Source organism: Anomaloglossus baeobatrachus, chromosome 2 (assembly GCF_048569485.1).
Source record: "Anomaloglossus baeobatrachus isolate aAnoBae1 chromosome 2, aAnoBae1.hap1, whole genome shotgun sequence".
NCBI classification, from domain to species: domain Eukaryota; kingdom Metazoa; phylum Chordata; class Amphibia; order Anura; family Aromobatidae; genus Anomaloglossus; species Anomaloglossus baeobatrachus.
The window spans coordinates 100,402,579-100,425,223 of record NC_134354.1 but is presented as its reverse complement, the minus strand read 5'-3'; the positions used below and the strand labels follow the sequence as shown (position 1 = coordinate 100,425,223).

Here is a 22,645-nt window from a genome sequence, read left to right as displayed (position 1 = left end):
CGGAGCCCTCAGGGCTCAGCGCACATTACTCTCCGCTGCTGCAGTCACCATCTGATTCCTTTAGGCAGCGGAATAGGACAACTTTCTGACAAGTCCCGCCCCCTAGCTGCTATTGGGCATTGTCATTTCATGGGCGTGTCTTACCACCTAACGTGGCTATGTGTTGTTATCATACGTCATAAAAAGGGAGGTCCTTTACTATCTGTCAATCAAATGAGGAGCCGGAAGTGGGGCAAAAATCTAAAGAAATGCTAAGCCATAATGTCAGACCCGCCGGAAGTGGGGCATGAGAACCGGAAAAGAGGGTCTCTAAGCTAGTGGGTTGGTTGCTAGGTGCAGGCAGGAAGTCGGGAGGTGGGGGTGACGGAATGATGGCAGCTGCGCTGGCTGTCTGGGGCAGGATGGCGGCTCCCGGGCGATGGCTCCCGCTCGGTCTCCTGCTTCTCGTGTTGTCAGCGGTGCTCCCCGCACACATTAAGAAGGAGATGGAGGAAAGGCCGGAGATGTACAACCACTACTACCACCACAAGGAGCTGAGCGAGCGGCTGCACTCCCTGGCACAGGAGTACCCGGAGCTGTGCCGGCTCTCCAGCCTCGGCATGTCCGTGCAGGGCCGGGAGCTGTGGGTGATGAGGGTGACGGCCGACCCCGAGGCGGCTCCACCGGACCGGCCGCAGTTCAAGTATGTGGGGAACATGCACGGGGATGAGACGGTGTCCCGCCAGGTGCTCGTGTACCTCCTGCAACTCCTCCTGGAAAACTACGGCCGCGACCAGCGGATCACACAGCTCGTCAACACCACCGACATCTACATCGTGCCCAGCCTCAACCCGGACGGCTTCGAGATGGCGCAGGAGGGGGACTGCTCGGGGGAGAAGGGCGGCCGGGACAATGGCCGGCTGCTGGACCTCAACCGCAACTTCCCGGACCAGTTCTCCGAGCAGCAGGCGCCGCCCGACCCGCAGCAGCTGCCCGAGGTGGTGGCCATGATGAGGTGGATCCAGGAGAACCGGTGAGCGGGGCCGAGCAGGGGCGGACATATCGGTGCAAGAGGGAGCCGGGCATTATCAGGAGTTACTGGACTGAAAAGGGCCCATACACTGCACAGGGGCTCTCATGTCTGTGTCCAGCAGTGGGGCATAGTGTGCTGGTAGGATGCCCACTGGGCTAGTATAGAGGTCGGTCCTGCCAGCAGATCCTGCAGGAGCTGCCAATATACCACCCTCTGTGCTCCTGCAGTTGTGTTGTCATTAGAGGTGACATCTAACCGCTTAGATCCCATAATCAGTCTTTACCACCGCACCTAGGGGTTAAGCCGCTGGGATCAGTGCTGGATCCAACGTCAGCAGGTATTGGTGTGGTCCGATGTCTCAGGGTAACTTCCCATAATTAATATTTGGTGAATTTTTAGAGCTATGTATTTTTACTGAATAAATGCAACATCTTCCAGATCCAGCTAAGTCCTCAGCCCGCGAGCCCCATAGCAGACAGGCTAGTGTCCTCTGGACCGACCGTCCTCGGCTTGCGAGCCCCATAGCAGACAGGCGGCCGTCCTCAGCTTGCGAGCCCCATAGTAGACAGGCGGCCGTCCTCAACTTGCGAGCCCCATAGCAGGCAGGCGGCCGTCCTCGGCTCGCGAGCCCCGTAGCAGGCAGGCGGCCGTCCTCGGCTCGCGAGCCCCGTAGCAGGCAGGCGGCCGTCCTCGGCTCGCGAGCCCCGTAGCAGGCAGGCGGCCGTCCTCGGCTCGCGAGCCCCGTAGCAGGCAGGCGGCCGTCCTCGGCTCGCGAGCCCCGTAGCAGGCAGGCGGCCGTCCTCGGCTCGCGAGCCCCGTAGCAGGCAGGCGGCCGTCCTCGGCTCGCGAGCCCCGTAGCAGGCAGGCGGCCGTCCTCGGCTCGCGAGCCCCGTAGCAGGCAGGCGGCCGTCCTCGGCTCGCGAGCCCCGTAGCAGGCAGGCGGCCGTCCTCGGCTCGCGAGCCCCGTAGCAGGCAGGCGGCCGTCCTCTGCCCGCGAGCCCCGTAGCAGGCAGGCGGCCGTCCTCTGCACCGACCGCCGTCGGCCCGCGAGCCTTGTAGCAGACAGGCTAGTGTCCTCTGCACCGACCGTCCTCGGCCCGCGAGCCCCGTAGCAGACAGGCTAGTGTCCTCTGCACCGACCGTCCTCGGCCCGCGAGCCCCGTAGCAGACAGGCTAGTGTCCTCTGCACCGACCGTCCTCGGCCCGCGAGCCCCGTAGCAGACAGGCTAGTGTCCTCTGCACCGACCGTCCTCAGCCCGCGAGCCCCGTAGCAGACAGGCTAGTGTCCTCAGCCCGCGAGCCCCGTAGCAGGCAGGCGGCCGTCCTCAGCCCGCGAGCCCCGTAGCAGGCAGGCGGCCGTCCTCAGCCCGCGAGCCCCGTAGCAGGCAGGCGGCCGTCCTCAGCCCGCGAGCCCCGTAGCAGGCAGGCGGCCGTCCTCAGCCCGCGAGCCCCGTAGCAGGCAGGCGGCCGTCCTCAGCCCGCGAGCCCCGTAGCAGGCAGGCGGCCGTCCTCAGCCCGCGAGCCCCGTAGCAGGCAGGCGGCCCTCCTCAGCCCGCGAGCCCCGTAGCAGGCAGGCGGCCGTCCTCAGCCCGCGAGCCCCGTAGCAGGCAGGCGGCCCTCCTCAGCCCGCGAGCCCCGTAGCAGGCAGGCGGCCCTCCTCCGCTCGCGAGCCCCGTAGCAGACAGGCGGCCCTCCTCCGCTCGCGAGCCCCGTAGCAGACAGGCGGCCCTCCTCAGCTCGCGAGCCCCGTAGCAGACAGGCGGCCCTCCTCAGCTCACAAGCTGCATACTTGACACACAAGTGTCCTCGGCAATGGCCGTCCTCAGCTCGTGAGCCCCACAAACATGCGACCGCTGATCATTTGTGGCTCGCCACTGCCCCTTAGGAATGTCCCCATCTTGAATATCTGCACAAGAGAACAATTTAATTGGATGTAATTAAAGGGGTACTCCTAACTCATAAAGTAATGGCATATTTCTAGTGTGGGTCGGAGCTCTTGGGCCTCATCAGTCGTAAAAAATAACGGTTCACGGGGCTGATTTAGCACTAATTCTGGGGGTCCGAGTCATCTATTGCTGATGTTGTTCTTGAGCCCAGCAGGAATCTTATATTCGGCCTAGTGACCAGAGGGAAATTGGCAAGATTTGTTTTAAAGGAAATTTCCACTTCTTGGAAAACTCCTTCATATTCCGTTTGTTCGCCCACATAAAAATGCCTATACTCCCCTCTGGTGATGGCACGGATTCAGTGATGTCAGACCTTGTGTTCCCGGGGCCCACATGATCTTGTTATGACACGTGAGCGCCGCGTCCAATCAGCGTCGGCTTCCTTCTCCCCGTTTTCGGACTGTTAAGTAATAGGTAATGAGTGGCAGTGGAGAAGGAAGCCGGTGCTGATTGACCGCAGGGCTTGAGTGTCATAACAATATCATGTGGGCCCCGGGAACGCATGTTCCGACATCACTGAAACTGTGCCAGCACCTGAAGGGTGTATAGGCTTTTTTTTTTAAATTATTTTTATAGGGGTGAACATGGGGAATGAAAAGGGCTGTCCAAGTAGTGGAGAACCACTGTAATTTGCGATATGAAAAATCACAATATCAAAAATGACAAATACATTTACAATAAATACCACATTTAATAAAATAATTGTCTCATCCTGTGAAATAGGTAAAATTATTGTAAAAGCAAATCACATGGCAAATTACTTCATATTAAAAATCTGTTCAGGTTTCAAGAGGGGAAGGATTTTTAATTCTGTTGTTTACTCGTGGTTGCCTAGGTTACCGGTCACCTTTGCAGTCTTATCAAAGGTGGCTGATCTCATAGGTGCGGAGCGCGCTTGGCATCTCTTTGCTTTTAGATTCAACCAGCATCTGTATCCGCTGTTCAGCCCATGACGCAAAGCTAATGCTGCCGCTGTGTGAGAGCAGCTTTTAATTTTCATAAAAAAATGCACCAAAAACAGTGAATGTGAACATCGCCTTAGAAGAGTTCGGGATTGAAGAAATGTATAGTTAATACTGTTGAAAAAAGGTTCATCCGAGATTAAACTCTTTCTGCAAGTTCTGAGCTTTTTGTTGTAGAGATCACGAGTCGTCCACATGTTGACTGCAGCTTGTGGGCGGCAGCGTCTCCTGATAATTATAGTCTCCCACAACCTCACATTGGCTTTATGTGAACCAGTTCTTCTAATGCTGGAGCTTCTCCAAGGTGAAATGTTGGAGAAACCTTCTCTAAACGCAAGATTTTATAGGACGTATCCGGGACTCTGTTCAGGTTACTGCAGCGATGACGTCCTGTACATCTTAGTAACCTCTGCAGACAGTCACTGCTCTCAGCGGTCTCAGGCTATGTGCACACGTTGCATTTTTGCATGGAGTTACGCTGCGATCTGCACTGCAGCTTAACTGCATGCGTCCTGCGTCCCCTGCACAATCTATGAAGATTATGCATGAGACGTGCGCACGTGGCGTCTTAGAGCGCAGCGCTTCGGCTGCTGCCCGAATCACTGCGTTCTAAGAAGTGACATGTCGCTTCTTTCGTGCGCTTTTCCTGCAGCCCCTGCTCCGTCTATGGGAGGGGCTGTATCCAGAGTGCATGAAATCGGCTTTTCATTACGAACTCTTTCTGTAGCGATTTGAAGCGCACGTGTTCTGTTCAAATCGCTGCAGAAATTTCTGCAGGGACAGAACGCAACGTGCGCACATAGCCTCATACTGTACATGCTAGTAGGTAAGGCTGGTAACTGACAACCAGTCTTGTATCCCTCTGGGTGACAGCCCCTCACCCTCTCATACTTGTAGGACACCCTGTTGTCAGATTTTGGGGTATTGAAGGCTGAATCTATATTTTAGCCACTTTAATTTTAGAGAAAGTTGTGGTATAAATCAGTAAATAATGGGCACGTAGCAAGAATGGGATGACTGAGCACTGCTAAGTCTGCACAGGTCACATTCTCATGCTGGGAATATGGGGTCTGATTCATCTTTTATATATTTTTTTTTCTTTTAGTCCATTTTTTTGTCTTGCTGATATTTATTGCACTAAATTTATCAAAGTGGTGCACGTGGTTTAGGAATTTGACTCAAAGTCAAAAAAGGTCTTAACAATTTTTGAGACTTTTTAAGCAAAAAGTCGCATCTTTTTCAAAATGGCAGAAAAGATGCAACATTTTGATAAAACTACAGCTGGGAGTAGAGTTGTTGTAACAGCATACCATAATAGATCAAAATTATTTATAGAGCATCATAAAATTTCATCCTTTGTTTTTTCTTTAACATTTATATTAATAATCTATTCACTAAGCCACCAAAGCAAACAATCTGTTTAGTTGGGTCCAGTTCTGAATCAACTACCGAACATATCAAATATAAACTAAAGAAGGTCACTATGATGGCCACCAAATGTCATACAGAAAAACACAAGAAAAAAACACAATAGACAGAACAAAACACAGTGGTTTTGCTACAGAGCAGCGGACAGTGGTCCTATTAGAAAAACTTAGCAAAACAAACAAATTAAACCCAAATACATATGTTTACTCCATGGGATGCTGACAGTGGTCAGGCATAGAAGAAAAACATATCCTAGCATTAGGACAAGGAATGGTCTCACCGCGTCCTTCTATGTCAGGGTGTGCAGGGTCTTCATCGGAGTTCTGGGTCCAGAATACTGATCCAGTTCTACCTGTCCCTATTAGCTCCTGGAGAACAAAAATAAAAAATGCCTGCCACCCCAATCTCCCGTCCTGACAAGGACGGTCCACAGCTAAATGTATCAAGCTGGACCTCTATAATGACCCTATCTGCGTCCCAACGCGTTTAGTCCTTCGTGACTCCTCAGGGGACATAATGCTTCATATAGGAAAAGTCCTTTTCCCATCCATTCAATTTAATACAAAACTGAAGCGTTTATAAAAACTCAATGAAAACTGCAAGGTGCGCATAGGCTACTTTCTTTGCGTTTTGTTTTACATGCATTTTTAAAGCCAAAAGCATTGTCCTTTCTGCCAGAGGATGCTATTTGAACTGCAACTACCTCGACGCAAAGTGCGCACATAGCCTTAAGCGGGCTTTACACGCTACAACAAATCTAACGATGTGTCGGCGGGGTCACGTCGTAAGCATCGTTAGTGTTGTTGTAGCATGTGACAGCTACATGCGATTGAACGTAAAACCGTTCATCGCATGCACGTCGTTCAAAACCTAAAAATGGAACGTCTGATTGTTCAATGTTCCCGAGGTAGCGCACATCGCAGTGTGTGACACCCCGGGAACGATGAACAGATCTTACCTGCATCCCGCTGCTCCCGCCGGCAATGCGGAAGGAAGCAGGTGGGCGGGATGTTTATGTCCCGCTAATCTCCGCCCTTCCGCTCCTATTGGCCGGCTGCCGTGTGACGTCGCTGTGACGCTGAACGTCCCTCCCACTCCAGGAAGTGGATGTTCGCCGCCCACAGTGAGGTCGTATGGAAGGGTAAGTACGTGTGACTGGAAATAATCGTTTGTGCGACACGGTCAACAAATTGAACGTGCCGCACATACGATGGGGCGGTTACGATCGTGTACGATATCGTATGTGATATCGTAAAGTGTAAAGCAGCGTTTAGTGCTGCTAGCTCAGCTGTACTACTCCTCCTCCCAAACTGTCTTCTCTAGGAATGAAAGCTCAAAGATGTCACCAATGAGACTCGGGTCTGCTGTACTCCCAGAAACTTGTACTCGCTCTGTAGTGAGAACAGGCTATCTGACATTGTGTAGCTCAATAGAAAAAACCTGTAGTAAGTAATGGTGGGGGCGTGTTCTTCTTTCTCCTGAGTGATACCGCCTGCTTATGATTGGTCAGCGTCATACAGGGGAAGAAGTACACACCCCCAGTGAAAACGTTAATAACACCCACTTGGACTTATTGAGTTAAGTTTCATTAAGGACCAAAAAGTTTGATTGCTAATATCTTTGCAACAGAGAGGCGAAATTAAAAGAAATAAAAATGGTGACCGGTCCGAAGCATATACATATTGTGTAAGGTTAATGCATTTTAAAGTCTGTTAATTCTTAGTCTATGTGCGCACGTTGCGTAAAAACATGCAGTTACGCTGCGCTTTGTAGCGCAGCGTAACTGCATGCGTCCTGCGGCCCCTGCACAGTCTATGGAGATTGTGCAGGGGCCGTGCGCACGTGGCGTCTAAGAGCGCAGCGCTTCGGCTACTGCCGAAGCGCTGCGCAAAAAGAAGTGACATGTCACTTCTTTCCTGCGCTTTGCCGGCAGCTCCTGCTCTGTCTATGGCAGGAGCTGCAGGCAGAGCGCATGGAATCGGCGCTCACTACGGACATTTCTGCAGCGATCTAAAGCGCACATGTGCTCTTCAGATCGCTGCAGAAATTTCTGCAGGGCTTGTACGCAACGTGCGCACATAGCCTTATACTTTCCTTATCTGCAATGTCGGCAAAGAGACCGCCTATTAACCCCATGAGCTCATATGAGTTCCCTGCACAGAGGATCTGAATGTCCTGTAACCTCTCATGTCTGACGGTGCATAAAGTGGGTTGCTACGTTGTCATTTGTTTCCTGCAGTTATCTGATATTACTTTTGCTCTTGGCACATATTCTTTTCCATTTTATGAAAAAGCTGTGAAACCAGTTTGACCTGGTGAAAAAGTGTAATTTTCTCTCTCATGATGGCCCAGTTAAAAGGAATCTGTGTCATCAGAAAATGACCTTTTAAATCAGGTTTTTTGTTAAAAGGAACCTTTTGGGTTCAGCAGTCTCCATCTTGGTACAGGCCGAGCAGGCCAGAGGTCGTTATTACCATCCAGATGACGTCCGTGGCTGAGTTGGAAATCAGCAGTGAGAGGTGACAATCGCATTAAGGCTGGGGCCACAGGGACGAGTGGATCGCATGACACTTGGCTCCTGCTCTGCTGGCGTGTAAGCAGAGTGTCATGCAACGGTCAAGCCACTGTGATGCGATCCTGCGATCCCTGCACAGCCGCGGAGGGGAGGGGGGATTAATCTCCCTATCTCCTCCATTATCAGCTAATGCGATTCTCGCACTGCACTCGCATTATACCGGTGTAATACCAGTGCAATGCAATGTTTCTCCCGCACCCATAGACTTGTATGGGTGCGAGTGAAAACAAATTGGATTCCACTTGCAGCATGCGTTTACCATTGGCGCAGTTGGAGAGTGGGATAGCTGTCCCTCTCAGAGGAGGGGGAACACAGTGCCGATATCCCCCCTTGTGCGGGGTACATGGTGTAATACTGTACATACTGTCTCATTGCTAAGTAGGGGATAGCTGCAGTCACGTAACGTGAAGCTTGTGGGCCCCAATGCAAAATCTCCAACAGGGCCCCCGACTATCCCAGGTCTCTAATAGGAATAGTTTTTTCTTATAGGACAAAGTGAGATTTTGGGCCCCCCGGGCTCCTGGGCCTGGGTGAGATTGCAGCCCATGGATATTATTCTTGTATAGGGGGTATCTACTGAGCATGTGCGTCCCATTATGGATGAACTACAGGACGTTTCCATGGACAGTCGTAGGCTAAAGCCTCTGACATGCAGACTGGAGGGCGATATCTAGGGCAGCGAGCACTTTTGCCATTGATTCAATTTGACAATTTTTGGATTTTAATCTTCTGAAATCTGATTGATATTGTGGGTGAGCAGGAAGTATAATGACGCCACAATGTGCTGTTTGGTAAATTATACGGGAAGCCACAAACTTATTGCAGAAACTTTACAGGAAATGTAGCCGGGTGACAGGGTTCACTGTATCCCTATAATGGGCTTGTAGGGTATGTGAGGTGAAGATCTGTTTAGTCCTTACGGAGCTGACGGATCATCAAAGGCCGCACGTCATCTACCCCAACACCCTAGATGCCCACACACATCAGTGTCGGCAGAAGTCGCAGCTTTTGCGGGGCCTGTCTCAGCATCTGTTTTACATGGGGGGGTCTCCCGACTCTTCGCCGACAGCTTTAATTTAAAAGCCCAACTGTGTTGTTTTCAGTGGGGATAAGTGGCCACTAGAGGAGTAAGGTGGCGGCTTTCTTCACTTCCCATTGAAAGTTTGGGCAAAAGTTCATGTATTTGGCGAAGTCGAGATATATAGATAGATAGATAGATATATATAGATATATTAGTACGTGCTGACTGAACAAGCGCCTTAAGGCTACAGTGCAGGCCAAAAGTACTGGCACCCCTGCAATTCTGTCAGATAATACTCAGTGTCTTCTTGAAAATGATTGCAATCACAAATTCTTTGGTATTATTATCTTCATTTAATTTGTCTTCAATGAAAAAAAAAAATTGTCATAAAGCCAAATTGGATATAATTCCACACCAAACATAAAAAGGGGGTGGACAAAAATATTGGCACTGTTTGAAAAATCATGTGATGCTTCTCTAATTTGTGTAATTAACAGCACCTGTAACTTACCTGTGGCACCTAACAGGTGTTGGCAATAACTAAATCACACTTGCAGCCTGTTGACATGGATTGAAGTTGACTCAACCTCTGTCCTGTGTCCTTGTGTGTACCACATTGAGCATGGAGAAAAGGAAGAAGACCAAAGAACTGTCTGAGGACTTGAGAATCCAAATTGTGAGGAAGCATGAGCAATCGCAAGGCTACAAGTCCATCTCCAAAGACCTGAAAGTTCTTGTGTCTACGGTGCGCAGTGTCATCAAGAAGTTTAAAGCCAATGGCACTGTGGCTAACCTCCCTAGATATAGAAGGAAAAGAAAAATTGACGAGAGATTTCAACGCAAGTTGTGCGGATGGTGGATAAAGAACCTCGACTAATATCCAAACAAGTCCAAGCTGCCCTGCAGTCCGAGGGTACAACAGTGTCAACCCGTACTATCCGTCGGCATCTGAATGAAAAGGGACTGTATGGTAGGATACCCAGAAAGACCCCACTTCTTACCCCAAGACATAAAAAAGCCAGGCTGGAGTTTGCCAAAACTTACCTGAGAAAGCCTAAAACGTTTTGGAAAAATGTTCTCTGGTCAGATGAGACAAAAGTAGAGCTTTTTGGGAAAAGCCATCAACATAGAGTTTACAGGAAAAATAGAGGCATTCAAAGAAAAGAACATGGTCCCTACAGTCAAACATGGCGGAGGTTCCCTGATGTTTTGGGGTTGCTTTGCTGCCTCTGGCACTGGACTGCTTGACCGTGTGCATGGCATTATGAAGTCTGAAGACTATCAACAAATTTTGCAGCATAATGTAGGGCCCAGTGTGAGAAAGCTGGGTCTCCCTCAGAGGTCATGGGTCTTCCAGCAGGACAATGACCCAAAACACACTTCAAAAAGCACTAGAAAATGGTTTGATAGAAAGCACTGGAGACTACTAAAGTGGCCAGCAATGAGTCCAGACCTGAATCCCATAGAACACCTGTGGAGAGATCTCAAAATGACAGTTTGGAGAAGGCTCCTTCAAATCTCAGGGACCTGGAGCAGTTTGCCAAAGAAGAATGGTCTAAAATTCCAGGAGAGCATTGTAAGAAACTCATTGGTTACTGGAAGCGGTTGTTCGCAGTTATTTTGGCTAAAGGTTGTACAACCAAGTATTAGGCTAAGGGTGCCAATACTTTTGTCTGGCCCATTTTTGGAGTTTTGTGTGAAATGATCAATAATTTGATTTTTGTTTCATTCTCTTTTGTGTTTTTTCATTGCAAGCAAAATAAATGTAGATAATACCAAAGAATTTGTGATTGCAATCCTTTTCAGGAAGAAACTGAGTATTATCTGACAGAATTGCAGGGGTGCCAATACTTTTGGCCAGCACTGTATGTGCCCATGGGAGTTTGTACCTGCGGATATATCCGCAGGTATGTCCGCAGGTTTCCCGCCGGAATCTGCGGTAGTACAGCAAAATATGTGCGGTAAACCTGACATTCATGCGACTTACCTGCAGAAGTCCCGGTGTCTATCTCCTTAGTGGAGAGCCAGGATTTCCGCAGGTATTTCCGCAGAAAGAATTGACATGCAGTTACATGCGGCTGCGGGACATCCGCAGCATGTTCCACAGCCGCACATATCCGCAGCATGGACACCGCACTCCCCATGTCCCCTAGGATAACATGGGGAGTGTCTGTACATGCTGAAACCTGCAGATTTATCTGGAAAATCCAGAAAATCCACGGATTTTCCGCAGATAAATCTGCAGGTTTAATCCTCTGTGGGCACATAGGATTTGCCAACATCTTAATTATTAGGCTTTCTATTTTGTTCCTTTCATATTTCTAGTTTCTTCCACGTTTCGAGTTATTGCCCTGATGAGCCATGTTTTCTGTCTGAGCTGTATATTTTGTGATGTGTGGCCGGGGTCAGAGAATGTCTCTTGGCGTAGATATGACATGCCTCTAAGATACTAATGACCTTTTTTCCTCTTCAGGTTTGTACTTTCTGGTAACCTCCATGGCGGCTCTGTGGTGGCCAGTTACCCGTATGACGACTCCAGTAGTCACGTGGAGACCGGATTTTATAGTAAATCTTCAGATGACAAAGTGTTCCAGTACCTGGCCAAGGCCTACGCGTCCAACCACCCAATAATGAAGACGGGACACCCGATGTGCAAGGGGGAAGAAGGGGAGTATTTCCCAGATGGGATTACAAATGGAGCCCATTGGTACGATGTCCAAGGTAAGTTACCAGATTTTGTTTAGTAATGTACCAAGGACAGGGCACTGCCCCTTGGAGCTGATGTAGTGGGCACAGCCGCACCCAGTATTCAGGCTCAACGTGGAATGGTTTTTCACTCTCATGACGTGTCTTTGGCTGTAGTGGATTCTTTGGGCACTGTATGTCGCTGCTTATCGGAGACACTGCTTACGTAGTTTGCATGTTTGCACTTTGAGATGACGGTGAATATTGTGTGAGTCATCACTGTCAACCAGGATTTCCTGCAGAAGTGATCCGCTCATATTGACCACTATCATATCGATGTATGTGCAATGTTTGACAGTGACGTCACCGTGTCTGCTCCCTGCAACCTGTCACACACTTGCCCTGTAGTATCCTGTAATGTCAATCATGGGGTTCTCCATCTGTACTACAAGACCTCAACCTAAAGACTTTCTGTAATGTTCCTTAAAGGGGTTCTCTGGTTGTAGAAAATTCCCCCCCCCTTCCCCCATACAGATTAATATAAAAGGAAAACTAAAAACAAACCCTTGCCCTTACTCACTCCCGGCCAGTGCCAAGTCTCCATCTTTGCTTCTGTCTCTGTTTGTCTGCAGTGCTGACATCATGTCAACGGCGCTGCAGCCAACCGCTGAGCTGAGTGCAGGCATCAGCTCTTTCGAAGTGAGAACAGCAGTAGAGAATTCATCTCTGGACCAGGGGAGGGTTTTTTAAATCAAACTGCATTTTTCCAAAACCAGAAAACCATAAAAAATCCAATCTATGCCTATTCCAGCCACTTACATTAGCTAACACAATTGGTACTGGTTACACATTGTAAGGCTGTAGAGTTCAGACATATTGACAAAAGCAAAAATAACATCTAGTTGTCATTTCATTTTATCCATGCATTTCCAGGAGGCGTAATGGAGGAAAAATGTAACACTGAATTCCGCTTAGGAGTCCCTTACAGCAGTGTCCTTACTATTAATGACAGGGCTGAGCTCAGATAAATGATAGTGAGTGTAAGAAAGAAAGCACCAGTGATCATTAGTCATTACTTGACAGATTGTCATTCTAAGGAATTACCGTATTTTTCGGACTATAAGACGCACCGGACTATAAGACGCACCCTGGTTTTAGAGGAGGAAAATAGGAAAATAACATTTTAAGCAAAAAATGTGGTCATGACACACTGTTATGGGGCTAGGATCTGCTGCCTACACTGTTATGGGGGTAATGTCCCCAAATTCTCTACTACATCCTGGTAATGATCCTCCTGCCTTGTATATACAGTATATGTCCCTCATCCTGCTATATACCGTCATCCTGCCATATGGCCGCATCCTGCTATATACTGGCATATGGCCGCATCCTGCTATATAACCCATCATGGCATATGCCCTCATCCTGCTGATATGACCCCATCCTGCTGATATGACCCCATCCTGCTGATATGACCCCATCCTGCTGATATGACCCCATCCTGCTGATATGACCCCATCCTGCTGATATGACCCCATCCTGCTGATATGACCCCATCCTGCTCAGATGACCCCATCCTGCTGATATGACCCCATCCTGCTCATATTATAGCCCCATCCTGGTGTATGGGCGCATCCTGTGACACATAAAAAAAAAATTAACTTTCATACTCACCTCAGCTCACCTCACTCCCTGCAGCATCGCTCGTCCTCCGGTCTGTGTCAGCGGCAGCGCCGCTGAGTGGTGCCGTCCCCGTTCTCCTGCAGCATCGCTTGTCCTCCCGTCTGTGTCAGCGGCAGCGCCGCTGAGAGGAGCCGTCCCCGTTACCCTGCTGCATCGCGATAATCTCCTGTGTCTGCGCAGGCGGCTGCGTGTGGACACGTGCGCACAGCGATGACGTCATTGCTGTGCGCGCCGCTAGTCTCCACCCAGCCGACGGCACAGACACAGGATATGATCGCGATACAGCAAGGTAACGGGGATGGCTCCACTCAGCGGCGCTGCCGCTGACACAGACGGGAGAACGAGCGATGCTGCAGGGGAACGGTGAGTACTGTACACTGATTCACTGCTCCCCGCGCTGATGATGATGTGCGGGGGGCAGTGAATACAGCCGCACATGATCACTCCAGGCTGTAGTTGCCAGGGGTGATCATGCGGGCCGGCTGTTTATCCCCCTCCCATCATCCCGCACACCTGTCAGTGCCTGCTTCAGCGCTGAGGGATGATGGGCGGGGGATGGGCGTGCATATTAAATGAGCGGGTCCACGTGGTCACGGCAGACTGCTACAGCCTGCTCGTGCCCCCGATGACCCGCTGTACCGCAGCACCCTCATTCCCCGTAGCCACATTCAGACCATAAGACGCACCCCCCACTTTCCCCCAACATTTGGGGGGGAAAAAGTGCGTCTTATGGTCTGAAAAATACGGTAATATGTTACAATTCACTAATGACCAGCAGAGACGGAGGTGAAGAGTAGACCATGTAAGAAAATGGCTACTTCATACAATAACTTATCTTTACTTGCTGAAAAGCTGGCCCCGCTCTTGGAGTTGTCTCCTGGAGTGGGAGAAGTCACTCATGAATCTATAAGCCGGGTGTCGGACTCCTACAATCTAAAGAATGGTCATCAGTATAAAAATGATGACCATCATTACCACTAATGCCCTAACTACGGACATAAATATTAGTCAGGCTACCCTATGACCACAACAGCATTTCAGACATAACCTGGGCCCCGATGTATCATGCAGCGTTCACAAATATTCTTGTGAGTGTCATTTTTTTCTTTTCCTCTGCTCCCGGCAACGTCTTGAACAGTGGAGCTTATCGCAGGAGTGTGGTCGAAGACAACCAGCAAATTTCTCATAATTTGCAAATTGGAAATAAATTACCTCTGGGTCTTCTTCCCATTTCTGCCTGAAGTGCATTTATTTCAGCGGTGCGCAGCATCGGAAAGATGCACCGAAATGAGTTAGGTGCACGCCTCTTAATGATTTTGGCTCATCTTACTCCTTCCCACTCGTCATCAAGTCTAATATACAAAATGTCAGTGCTGATGAATCAGGGCTGCAATTATAAAAAGCATTGGTCAGATAACAAGTGTCCGCTGGTTGTTTCCCTCTGGCTCCTCTGCGCAATTCTTGGATTGACAGGATGTACCCTACGTATCAGTATGGCGGCATGGGTTCTAGCAGGCCCTCTGTCTAGTTAGTACATAGTTTGGCATACTGCCTTTACCAAAATTTCCTAAGACTTCTAAGAATTAGTCAGGAGGACAACATGAGTATGTATATTTAGAGATTTTTGTTTAATATTTTGTTGTTCGGTCTTGTGGTGAAAGTCTGTAATCACTCAAGGCTACAGCCTCCTGGATCTTTAAATTGTGCTCATATAGCGTGAGCGGACAGCCCATTTATTATAAGGAGAGGTTATCCGGTGGTTTTTTTTTATATATGTATGTATGTGTATATATATAAATAGATATATATTAGAGAGAGAGAGATATAGAGATTAGTACAGACCAAAAGTTTGGACACCTTCTCGTTCAAAGATTTTTCTTTATTTTCAGGACTCTGAAAATTGTAGATTCTCATTGAAGGCATCAAAACGATGAATGAAAACATGTGGAATGAAATACTTAAGAGTGTGAAACAACTATAAATATGTCTTATGTTCTAGGTTCTTCAAAGTAGCCGCCTTTTGCTTTGATTACTGCTTTGCACACTCTTGGCATTCTCTTGATGAGCTTCAAGAGGCAATCACCGGAAATGGTCTTCCACCAGTCTTGAAGGAGTTCCCAGAGATGCTTAGCACTTGTTGGCCCTTTTTGCCTTCACTCTGCGGTCCAGCTCACCCCACACCATCTCGATTGGGTTGAGGTCTGGTGACTGTGGAGGCCAGGTCATCTGGTGTAGCACCCCATCACTCTCCTTCTTAGTCAAATAGCCCTTACACAGCCTGGAGGTGTGTTTGGGGTCATTGTCCTGTTGAAAAATAAATGATGGTCCAACTAAACGCAAACCGGATGGAATAGCATGCCACTGCAAGATGCTGTGGTAGCCATGCTGGTTCAGTATGCCTTCAATTTTGAATAAATCCCCAACAGTGTCACCAGCAAAGCACCCCCACACCATCACACCTCCTCCTCCATGCTTCACGGTGGGAACCAGCCATGTAGAGTCCATCCGTTCATCTTTTCTACAAAGACACGGTGGTTGGATCCAAAGATCTCAAATTTGGACTCATCAGACCAAAGCACAGATTTCCACTGGTCTAATGTCCATTCCTTGTGTTCTTTAGCCCAAACAAGTCTCTTCTGCTTGTTGCCTGTCCTTAGCTGTGGTTTCCTAGCAGCTATTTTACCATGGAGGCCTGCTACACAAAATCTCCTCTTAACAGTTGTTCTAGAGATGAGAAGGTGTGTCCAAACTTTTGGTCTGTACTAATATATATTTTTCGGACCATAAGATGCACTTTTTTTCCTCCAAACTTGGGAGGAAAGTGTGGGGTGCGTCTTATGGTCTGAAGCTGCGGGGTAGGGAGCTGTGGGGAGTCAGCGCTATGCAGTGGGATCACAGGAGGCAGGGAGGGTCGCTGCTGCAGGATGCCGTCTGCTGGAGAAACCACGTGTGCCCGCTGCTTAAAGTCAGTGAATATTCATTAGCTGCTCCCCGCCCACCTCTCTCTGCAGTCAGCGGGTGTGAGTAGCAGCTAATGAATACTTGTTTAATGTAAACAGCGGTCACACGTGGGTTCTCCAGCCCCCGGCTTCCTGCAGCGGCTGGGGAGACTGTGTCTGCTGTGTAGGAGGCAGGAGCAGGGTGCCGCTGCAGTCATGTATGGCCCGGGGGGAAGTGCAGATCACTGCAGTGTCCGGGCCAGAGCACGGCCCACCTTCACAGCACAGCCGCAGTCTCTGTGCTGAGGGCTCAAATTACTTTCACTTTGCTCCTGCTGCCTTTACACTAGAAACAATCTCCCGTAGCTGACAAGGACCTACAGTGATGTAATGCAGAGGGGTGGCCAGAGCAGCACAGAACAGCACAGTGCCCGCCTCTTCATTACATCACTGCAGGTCCTTGAGATATGGGAGACTTTGTTTGTAATGCCAGGACCAAACTGAAGCATGGTGAGCAGCACAACAGTAAAAGTAAGGCAATAAATAATATAGTATAAAGTCATTACTGTACACCTGGATATATATATTTACACACACGCACACACACTATATAACTATATACACACAGACACACACACATATATATATATATATATATATATATATATATATATATATATATATATATATATATATATATATATATATATATATATATATATATATATATATATATATATATATATATATATATATATATATATATATATATATACACACACATACACACATACACATATACACACATACACACACAATCCAGATTGGAGGATCACACACGTAATGATGGGGAACATACATATTCCACGATGGGGGCCATATATACCTGGAAGGTACCCAGAATGGAGGATATGAGGACAGAATTTGGGGATATTATTACCTCAGTAACACTGTCAGCAGTAAAATAAGTGTCATGACCACATTCTTTTACTTTAATTTTTTCTATTTTTTTCCTCCTCTAAAACAAGGATGCGTCTTATAGTCCGGTGCGTCTTATAGTCCGAAAAATACGGTAGATATTTTATTGCTAATGGCACGTTCCTCTTTTAGCTGGGGGTTGTGACTCTTGGCATTCCCCCCTCAGCATTTAATGTGATCTTGTGATGCTTGTAACGTGAAGCAAAATGTCTTTTCTACATTAGTAGGTAAAACACAATGTCCTATTCATAAAGCCTGAATCCCTGCCTCAGAGAAACCGTATACTTTATTATTTGTGACTGGCACTGAAAGCTGAGCCATAAATTTAATTAAAAGTGAGTTTGTGTATCAGATGTTTGCTGGTGAGAGAATTTCCTGGATCTGCTGATCTGTTATTAGGGATATGTGAGTAAGGCTACTTTCACACATCCGGTTTTTGCTCTGCGGCACAATACGGTGCTCTGCAGAAAAACCGCAACCGTTTTTTTTGCCACCGGTTGCGGATTTTTTTGCATAGACTTACATTAGTGCTGTATTGTGCTGCATGGGCCTGCGTTCGGTCCGGTTTTTGCCGCATGCGGCAGATTTAGCCGATGCCGCAGCCGGATGGAACGTTGCCTGCAACGTTTTTGCTCCGGCAAAAAAACGCATCACGCCGCATCCGGCCGCTGCGGCGCATTTTTCAATGCATGCCTATGGACGCCGGATGCGGCGCGATGCGGAAAAAACCGCATCCGGCCGCCGCATGCGGTTTCTTCCACTGCGCATGCTCAGTAGCGTGCCGTAACCGGAAAAAAACGAATCGGCCGCATGTAAAAACTTATGCAAAGGATGCGGTGTTTTCGCCGCATCCGTTTCATAGGTTTCACAGCCGGATTGAGCCGCACGGCTCAAACCGGATGTGTGAAAGTAGCCTTAGAAAGACTTCATGTCCAAACACCCCAGATAGCATCTGCTGATAGCTTTTAGCCGAACAATCAATCTCCAACAACTTGCCCCTTACTCCTGAGCTCACGGCTTAACCAAGAGGCTCTTCTTCTCATTCCTGGCCGCTCAGCGTAGCTACTCTTCTTTCTCCAGGGCCCATTCTTGGGGTATTTAAAGGGAATCTGTCACCAGGTTTTTGCTCCCCCCCCCCCCCCCCCCATCTGAGAGCAGCATAATGTAGAGAGAGACCCTGATTCCAGCAATATCACTTACTGAGCTGTTTGCTATGATTTTTATTAAATCCATGTTTTCTTTGCTGCAGATCTAGCAGGTATACAGAGCTCATGACTATGTTAGACTACATGCAGCACACCAAGTAGTTCTCTAATGATCTACTGATGATTAAACAGTGATTTTATCAAAACTGCAGCCCAGGTAGTGACACATCGCTGGAATCGGGATCTGTGCCCCTACATTATGCTGTGGCAAAAACCTGGTGACCGATTCCCTTTTAAGAGCATTTTTCATTTCGGAAACTGACTTTCTATCCTTGTTCACCATATTTACAAATCTTATTGAAAACTATCCTTAAAGAGAACCACGAGCAGTGGGTGCATATTGCTAATCCCTGCTGAACTGTCCCTGCATATAGCAGTATAGATAAAGATCGTTAGAAAAAGTATTTCTAAAGATCTTTTATTGTATGCTAATGAGGCCAGGGACTAGTTGCAAGAGCGTTACTTCCCTTGCCTCGTCTGCCCCCTTAGCAAGAAAGCAGGCCCACAGAGGCGTGCTAACATGCTTATGAGTGTGTAGCGTCAGAGGCATGGTCGCTCTCACCTCTGCTACCGCTGGTTTTCGAGTCAGTGCACCTGGTCAGATGTCCTGGACTTCCAGTCATGCGTACTATGAAGCCGTGTGTATGCATTCTGGCTTCAAACTGGTGTCGTGCACATAACCGGAAGTTTGGGGACGTTATGATCATGCGCACTGAGCCAAAAACCAGCGGTGGCAATGGAGGTGAGCACGACAATGCCTTTGACGGTGCACGCTCATTAGCATGTTAGCCCGTCCCTATGGGCCTGCTTTTATGCTAAGGGGGCTGACTAGCCAAGGGAAGGAACACCCTTGCAACTAGTCCCTGGCCTCATTGGCATACGATAAAATATCTTTAGAAATACTTTTTCTAATGATCCCTTTATCTATGTTACTAGATGCAGGGATTAGCAATATACACCCAGAACTGCTCGTGTTGCTGGGTGCATAATGCACCTGACAGGTTCCCTTTAAAGAGAATCTGTTGCCAGGTGTTTGCTTCCACATCTGAAAGCACGAGGATTTAGACTCCGATTCCAACAATTTGTCACGTGAGGTTGCTTCCTTAGTTGTGACACAAATCCATTTTTATCTGCTGCGGATCTAGCAGTTCTCTGAATGCTAAGTTCTGTATAACACACACACACACACACACACACACACACACACACACACACACACACACACACACACACACACACACACACCACTGACTGGCAGCTTTCTGTGTACACTGTGCATAGGGAGAAAGCTGCCGATCAATGTTGGGGGTTATACAGAGCTCATGAATACAGCAGCAGGTTTTCTACTCTTATAGTGATAATCTCCCGCTAAGTGATTTTATCTAAACCACAGCAAGCATCCCAGTAAGTGACACATCCGCTGGTCTTGGGGACTTTGCGCCAATTCACCATTTACATGTTTTTTTTCTCCCAAAATCACTGTCTCTTGGTATCTTTTGTTTGGGGGGGACGACTAATTCTTCAAATTTTGTAAAAAATCATTTACATTCTTGTCTTTAAAGGGAACCTGTCAGCAGAAATTTCCCCTAAAACCTAACAGATTCCCCCTCTGCAGCTCGTGGGCTGCATTCTAGAAAGGTCCCTGTTATTATTGTGCCCCCTTTCTGACCAAAAAAAAGAGTTTATAAAGAGGTACCTTTTTGGCTTCGGATTCTATAAATCAGACACGGGGGCGGGCAGCCTGATGGCTGTTATTCTGCCCCCTGGTCCTGTATGCCGCCCCCATCGCTGATTTCCATACTTTTGGACGCTGCCCACTGCTCCAGCCATCCCCGCGCATGCCCAGTGCCAGTCTCACGGGACTGAGCACTGTGACTGCTGGTGACGTGTGCGCAGGCAAGTGATTATGGGCGGGACTGTGACTGTTATCAGCAAGTACCCGCCCATAATCTCGTGAGCGCGCAAACCTCTCCAGCGTCACACTGTGCTCAGTGTAGATGCTAGACTGTATGGGCTGCTTCCAGGGATGACGTCCCTTTGTCACGTGATAGGGGCGTGTTCAAAATACTATCATGTAACAAAGGGACGTCATCCCTGGAAGCAGCCCATACAGTCTAGCATCTACACTGAGCACAGTGTGACGCTGGAGAGGTTTGCGCGCTCACGAGATTATGGGCGGGTACTTGCTGATAACAGTCACAGTCCCGCCCATAATCACTTGCCTGCGCACACGTCACCAGCAGTCACAGTGCTCAGTCCCGTGAGACTGGCACTGGGCATGCGCGGGGATGGCTGGAGCAGTGGGCGGCGTCCAAAAGTATGGAAATCAGCGATGGGGGCGGCATACAGGACCAGGGGGCAGAATAACGGCCATCAGGCTGCCCGCCCCCGTGTCTGATTTATAGAATCCGAAGCCAAAAAGGTACCTCTTTATAAACTCTTTTTTTTGGTCAGAAAGGGGGCACAATAATAACAGGGACCTTTCTAGAATGCAGCCCAGGAGCTGCAGAGGGGGAATCTGTGAGGTTTTAGGGGAAATTTCTGCTGACAGGTTCCCTTTAATCGCTGTTGCAACTTTTTAGTGCAAAAAAGTCGGTCATTTCACAAAAATTGCCCAAGAACTACGTTCAATTATTCGGAGGTGGGGGGGATTACAGCACATTTCTGCAAATATATTGCAACTTTTCATAACGTCCCAAATGATGAATCTGGTTAAATAATCTGGAATGCTAAACCCTTCCCATAATGGAAAACCCCCCAAAACAATGAAGAAACTGCCCGACTGCCTCTACTTCATGCTGCTGTCAGATTAAAGGGAACCTGTCACTAGATTTGGCCCCTATAAGCTGCGGCCACCACCAGTGAGCTCTTATATGCTGCATTCTAGAACACTGTATATAAGAGCCCAGGCCGCTCTGTATAATGTAAAAAAATTCCTTTTATTATACTCACCCAGGGGCAGTCGGGTCCGATGGGCGTCATTGGACTCCGGTCCGGCGTCTCTTATCTTCCTTCCATCGCCGTCCTCTTTCACAGCTCCATGTGGATGTTTTTCTGTGCGATGCAGGCTTAGTTTCGCGTTGCTCCGTTGTAGTGTGGTGGAGACTATTCTTGGCCGTCCGTCATCTTGTGTAGAATTGCTCGAGCTCAGAGGGAAGTTGTGAACGTTGCGGCATTGCCAGCATCCCTCCTGTCTGCAGTAACCAGACCTCATGTATCAAAGTCAGATGAAGGGTGCACTATGGTCACAACGTTGTCTAGAGTCACAATCTGTTCCTGACACATATCAGAGCGCTGGGGAGGATACCGAGGGGTCCATCACATAGTGTAGTGTACTCTGTGCCCCTCTGCATGTGAGCGTGCCGAACACCATTATTTCCTAGACAGTGAAACATGTCAATGTGTATCCTGGGTATATTGACCTGATTACCTCGTATGTAAGAAACTTTCCTGGCACACATGCCAACTATGTTGTGCAATCAATGTGAACTGTGTTTTATCATCTGTATTGTGAGTGCTGAAATATTATTATGGTAAGGGTGCACCATGCGTTTTGTGGTTTGTTTTTTTTTTTGTTTTTTTTTTTCTTAACACCTATATAAAACTTTCACCTGTAAAAATTGTCTAAAGCCAAATTGCAAAACTATTGCTGATTTTGCTGTAAAACAAGTTTATTTTTTAAATTGCACAATACCTTACTACCCCTCGGGAACACACCCTAAAGGTATGTGGGCAAAGACCAGAGTGTTGGCAGCTACAAATGCTGCGTAAAATACACCTACTTTTTTGGCGTGTTTTGCTTGTGGTTTTTATGCATATTATTTATTTTTTTTTTTTTATGCATTTTGTCCCCATTCATATGATTGGGTGAAAAAAGAAAAACAAAAAAAAAATCCTGGAAAAGCGCTGAAAGAATTGACACGCTGCAGACTAGAGAACATGCTGCGCTGGCTCAGATCTGCAAGGAAAAGAAACGCACAGTGTGAAAAAGCCCTAAATGTGCACCTATGATTTTTGATTTTTTTTTTTTTGTTTCCTTTCCAAGTACAGTGGAACCTTGGATTAAGAGTAACTTAGTTTGAGAGCGTTTTGCAAGACAAGCAAATATTTTTACAAGTTTGTAACTTGGTTTAAGAGCAATGCTTTACAATAAGAGCAAATACTCACCGTGCACACTTCCGGTTCCATCCTTTCATCACGCTCTGACCTGC

General features: G+C 48.0%; 1 protein-coding gene across 1 annotated transcript in view; it reads left to right on the top strand.

Annotated features, from left to right (window-relative positions):
- Positions 1 to 329: 329 nt before the first annotated feature.
- Positions 330 to 22,645, top strand: part of CPD (carboxypeptidase D) — a 151,469-nt gene continuing 129,153 nt past the window's right edge. The window contains exons 1-2 of the mRNA XM_075335230.1: positions 330 to 1,012; positions 11,418 to 11,665. Of these exons, the coding sequence (XP_075191345.1) occupies positions 369 to 1,012; positions 11,418 to 11,665 (892 nt within the window). The 5' untranslated portion in view covers positions 330 to 368. The remainder of the gene's footprint in view (positions 1,013 to 11,417; positions 11,666 to 22,645) is intronic.